This window comes from Bison bison, unplaced genomic scaffold (assembly GCF_000754665.1).
Source record: "Bison bison bison isolate TAMUID 2011002044 unplaced genomic scaffold, Bison_UMD1.0 scf7180017864280, whole genome shotgun sequence".
Classification (NCBI taxonomy): domain Eukaryota; kingdom Metazoa; phylum Chordata; class Mammalia; order Artiodactyla; family Bovidae; genus Bison; species Bison bison.
Window position 1 is genome coordinate 4,784,638 of NW_011494852.1, and position 5,102 is coordinate 4,789,739.

The window sequence follows — 5,102 nt, forward strand, 5'->3', positions numbered from 1 at the left end:
AATGCTCACGGAGGGGAGGGTGGGGAGGCTCTGGTATGGGGATCATTGCCCTCCCTCTGGCCCACCTGCACAGGGATCCGGCCATTCCGCTGCGGAGCTTGTGGAAAAGCATTTACGCAGCGGTGCTCACTTGAAGCACACCTCGCCAAGGTGCACGGGCAGCCGGCCAGCTACGCTTACCGCGAGCGCCGTGAAAAGCTGCACGTGTGCGAGGACTGCGGCTTCACCAGCTCGCAGCCCGACGCTTTCGCGCGGCACCGCGCTCTCCACCGTGCTGCCTAGACTGTGTACCCGGCGTCCAACCCATGAGACGGAAATAAACAAAGAAAAGGCACTCACAGAACACAGCATTTATTACACAAGGGAGAGAGGGTCACTCGGTCCAACGATGGCCGCAATGCGGGGCCGTGCACACGTAGTACAAGCGCATGGCATCCTGGCAGAAAAGATACATGGTTAGGAAGGCTCTCGACTCACAGCAGGGTACAACAAGCAACCTCCATTCAGAGAAGCCTCATCCCAAAAGAACAGACAATAGAGGGCTTTCCTCACTGCTAAAGGTCCATCTCAGGATACCTGGAAGGGCAGGGTCTTCCCCAGTATAGGTATCCCCACTCCCCGGGAAGGACCAGACCAAGATCACCCAGAAAGTTTTGCTCGCGCCACTCACCTCGGCCCGAGCACTGTGTGACTGGAAGAACACCGCCTCCTTGTGGCCGCACCTGAGGAGACAGTCACTCAGAGCCTGCCATACCCTCTCCTCCCCGCTTCTCGGTTTGGTGAGGATAAGCCAGTCAGCTCCCCTCCCCAATACCAGCTGCGCACTCACTTTTGGCACGGGTGGTCTTCGGTTCGCGGCAACGTGGGGTCCTGGGACACGTCAGCGATGATCTGGGTCAGCTCGCTAAGGGAATAGAGGGTGAATAAGTATGCTTGGTCCGGCCTCCCAAGCCAACAACCCCGTCCCCGAACTCCGGTCGTGCCACTCACTCCACTTCGTGCGTGATTTTGTTGACGTAGATGCAGCTGTTGTCGGCTTCCTGCTGGTAATCACAGTTCCGGCACTGCGAGAGGGAGTGTGCGGCGGGAAGCGGGTCAAGGGATGATACCCGAAGGGAGTGGAAGGAAGGGCAGGGTCTTTCCCGGAGGGTATGACTAGGGCACGGAGTCTCGGAACTGGGATCATGGGGTGTAACCGAGGATCACCTCCAGGATGGCAAAGACAAAGTCTAGTTCATTTGGGGGAAGCTCATTTGGGGGACAGTCTGACGTTTAGACCAGGAGGGGTCGGGGCGGCACCGGGAGTACGGCGGGGCCACGTTGGGTACCAGGGGGCCGGTCCCGGAATACCCTGCGGGCGGCGCTCACCGCGTAGAGCAGAATGCGGTTCTCCTTGTCCTCCTTGGGGTAAAGCATGTTGTTACTGTGAAGAGGGGAAGAGGGAAATCAGAGGTCAGTATTGAGGCCATTACTTGCTGCCCTTCCACAGTGCTGGCCGGGCCTCACCATTCCTGGCAGAATCGAATACCCACGAAGCCTGGCTCGTAGGTCCCGTCGGGTTCCATAGCGACTCACTGCCTGTCCAACTTCCGCGCTTGCTCCGCCGTGCGACAGGTCGCAGGAAGGGTCAGAATTCCTAGCTTCGCCAAACTAAGGGCGGAGCTGGGCACGTGTGCTGGTGCCCAACGGCTTTGTGCTCGCCTGTCTGTCCTGAGGTTTGATTAATTACTTGCTTCAGTCTCTTGATACCCTAGAATAATTGCTTCCAACTTCTGGGCCGTGCTTCCCTAGTTCACACAATAGTGTAGTACGAGAGCCAGCAAAACGATGCGTCACGTAATGCGCAAAGAACTAAGCATTAATGAAGACGCCCCAGCTCTTTGCAGGCTGAAGGCCAGTGCACATGCGCGAGTTTACCCTTCGCGGACTGGGCTAGCTTTTGCCAGTTCTTCCTCTCGGCTTCAGCCTTCGCCCGCCAGGCCGTTTCCCGTGCCGCTATTGGAGGAACTGCACCCTGAGAAAGGCCGTGGAAGGCCTTTCAGGATTGGCTGGGCCTACCCAAGCCTACCCGAGAACCCTCTTCCTGCCGACAGCGAATAGACGCGGCGATTGGCGAACTCCCCTGACGGGAGGGCGTGGATTCGCCAGGTCCGAGAGCAGGGGCGGGGCTGATATCCCAGAAGCGGTGGCGGCTGCGGAGCCGGTGTGAGGCGGCTGTCCGGGCTGCGGGCCGCCACAGGGCGCGGCGAGATGGAGGTGACGGGGTTGTCGGCGCCCACAGTGAACGTGTTCATCAGCAGCTCTCTCAACAGCTTTCGCTCCCAGAAGCGGTACAGTCGCAGCCTCACCGTAGCTGAGTTCAAGGTGTGGTCATGGGGGCGGGGCCCGGAGAGGCGGGGCGTTGAGGGGGCGGGACCAAGAAGAAATGGAGGGTCTTCCACAACGCAGGAAAGGGGCCAGAAATGAACCCAGGTTGCAGAGGTTGGGAACGAGACCTCAGCGGGGCGGGGCCAGGTGGAACCTTAGGTTCCAGAGAATGGGTGCGGGGCCAGGGAAAATCAGAGGTTGCAGGGAGTTGAGGGCAGGCCCGAACGGGGTGGGGCCAGGAATACCTAGTGGGTCCCAAAGGGTAGGTCTCTTGGAGGAACTGGGACGGGATGGTGGTTATTGATACAAAGGACGGAGCCTCAGGGTAGAGGGTGGGGCCACTGACAGCCTTCCACCTCATCCCCGCCTCCCCCATCTTGTATCCTCACAGTGTAAACTACAGCTTGTTGTGGGCAGCCCTGCTTCTTGCATGGAATTGGAGCTGTATGGACCTGACGACAAGTTCTACTGCAAGCTGGATCAGGATGATGCGCTGCTGGGCTCCTACCCCGTAGACGACGGCTGTCGCATCCATGTGAGGCCTCCCTACCTAGGATCCCTCCCTTCCGTTCTTTTATTTATTCAACAGATGTTTGCAGTGCTTTGCACTATATGATAACCAAGATAGCCTCTAACCTCATGAAGTTCCCAGTCCAGCAGGGAGAGAGACAGACCCATCCCCAGTTATTGGCACTCAGCGATCTGGACTGGGCTGAGAAAAGCCTAGGGGACTGGAGGCATCCAGCAGAGGTGCTTGACCTCACCCAGGGGTATATGAAGGGGATTCTTGAAAGGCGGGTTGCCTGAGTTGAAATCTGAAGGATGAGGAAAGGGCCTCCTAAGAATAGAGGTGGGAGGGACATGCCAGGCAGAGAGAACAGAGGGTCAGATGGGTCAGGGTGAGCGAAGAGGCTCATGTGTCAGAAGCCAGAACACAGAGGACCTCTGCATGCATCAACTCACATCATCCTCTCTGTTCTCGGTGTCCCCCACAAAAACTCAGACGAGCCAGCATCCTGGGTGAGCTTTGCAGATGCTAGTCCCTGTGCCTGAATGGTTGTTTTTTCTATGCCTCCACGGCTTGCTTCTTCCTTCCAGTCTTTACATAAATGTCACTGGGTGTGAGGGCTTCATGGCCTTCAGTATAAAATTTAAACCTCCTGCCTTTCCCACTTGATTTGATTTTCCTTCTTACTAATCACCCTGTGACATACCTTGGAGTTTTCTTCAGTACCTGGAACAGAGCCTGGCACACAGAGGATGCTCAGTGATTCACTGTTGAATGATGAATTGAATCCAGAAAATAAGACTTAGAAAATGGTATAATTAACACTATTTTGCAGAAGAGAAAACTTAGCTTCAGGATGGAATTGACTTTCCTAAGGAGGAACATGGGTAGATTACCTCTTTCATTTATTTATAACTATTCATTGAGCATACGTGATGTGCCAGGGGTATAGCCATGAATCAAGTCTGAGAACGTCTCTGTTTTAGTTTTGTCCAGTATGTGAGGTAGTTGTTAGCTAAACATTTACAGAAACAAATGGGAAGAGTTAGTGAGATGAGGGCCATACAGGAGGACATCACAGAGCTGGAAGATCATATACTGTGGAGCCTGACCCATCAGCAAGATCCAGGAGGACTTCCTGGAGGAGGTGCTGACTGAGCAGAGACCTGAAGAATAGGAAGAATTAACTAAAGAAGGGAAAAGCATGCTCCAGGAGGAGGGCACAGCATGTGCACTCTGAGGTGGGAGGGAGCAGAGTAGGTATGGGGGCCGAAGAGTGACCTCTTCTGTTGTGGAGGGAAGTGGCAGCCAGGGGAGGGTCCTGGTGTGAGTCAGATGTTAACAGGTGCCCTCTGACTGCCTATGGGGAAATGACTGGAGGACAGAAAAGTAGGGAGACCAAGGAGGAGGCTGCTTCCATAGTTGGGTCCAGGACCCAGTTGAAGTGATGGGTCCTGGACCATAGTGGGAGTTGGTCAGGACTGTGTTGGGCTCACAGTCCTAGAACTGTGAACTAGAACTCACAGCCCCTAGAACGGACTGGGCTGACCTAGGCAGTCTCACCCTAGGGATGCTGGGTGGATCACGCAGGGCCGTGGCATCTCCAACAGGAGGGTTTTACACATGGATGCAGGTACAGGTCAGCTGCTGACTGACGTGGCCACACAAGGAAAGTTTCCTAAAGATGGAGCCTCTGGAGAATTTGTATTTTTTTAATTGGTTAATTTATTTTAATTGGAGAATAATTACTTTACAATATTGTGATGGTTTTTGCCATACATTAGCATGAATAAGCCACAGGTATACGTGTGTCCCCCTTATCCTGAATCCCCCTCCCACCTGCCTCCCCTGTATTTTTTCTAAAATTCTTTTTCTGTTTCTAAATATCACCCCTATTTCTTATAACAGTGAACAACAGCAATCTCAAACTTACAAAAATCCCTAATGTAGAAAATAGACATTCTTAGTGATCCTTGGCCAGAGATAAGGGCCGTTTCTATTTTGCCGAGCGACTCCAGCCGAACATTTTAGGGTGTTCCTGACCTCTGTCTTTCTCCCACATCCATATCTAATCTCTGTGCAGCCCCTGTTGGCTCCACCCACAAAATCTATCCAGAATCTAAACTCTGCTCCCCAGTACCCCCATACTGGCCCCACTTCCATCCTTCCTTTCCACACACCGCCCCCACCCCACCCCTCCGCAGGGCCATCACATAGCTTCTCCCTG

At 54.3% G+C, this 5,102-nt stretch overlaps 3 protein-coding genes across 4 annotated transcripts in view; 2 read left to right on the plus strand and 1 right to left on the minus strand.

Moving 5' to 3' along the window:
* OVOL3 (ovo-like zinc finger 3) overlaps positions 1-350 on the plus strand; it is a 2,078-nt gene extending 1,728 nt beyond the window's left edge. Inside the window, exon 4 of the mRNA XM_010849054.1 lies at positions 74-350. Coding sequence (XP_010847356.1) covers positions 74-282 — 209 coding nt within the window. The 3' untranslated portion in view covers positions 283-350. The remainder of the gene's footprint in view (positions 1-73) is intronic.
* Positions 336-1,995, minus strand: POLR2I (polymerase (RNA) II (DNA directed) polypeptide I, 14.5kDa). The gene is made up of 6 exons (XM_010849053.1): positions 1,507-1,995; positions 1,369-1,423; positions 991-1,064; positions 830-904; positions 671-722; positions 336-436 (listed from the first exon to the last, which is right to left on the minus strand). Exons 1-6 carry the CDS (start codon positions 1,563-1,565, stop codon positions 374-376), a joined length of 378 nt encoding a protein of 125 aa, XP_010847355.1. The 5' UTR covers positions 1,566-1,995; the 3' UTR covers positions 336-373.
* Positions 1,996-2,144: 149 nt separating this feature from the next.
* TBCB (tubulin folding cofactor B) overlaps positions 2,145-5,102 on the plus strand; it is an 8,653-nt gene continuing 5,695 nt past the window's right edge. Inside the window, exons 1-2 of one of the 2 annotated variants that reach the window (XM_010849055.1) lie at positions 2,145-2,364; positions 2,759-2,902. In XM_010849055.1, the coding sequence (XP_010847357.1) occupies positions 2,251-2,364; positions 2,759-2,902 (258 nt within the window). In that variant the 5' untranslated portion in view covers positions 2,145-2,250. Of the gene's footprint in view, positions 2,365-2,416; positions 2,482-2,758; positions 2,903-5,102 lie in introns of those variants that run through there. The other variant, XM_010849056.1, reaches the window with a different exon arrangement.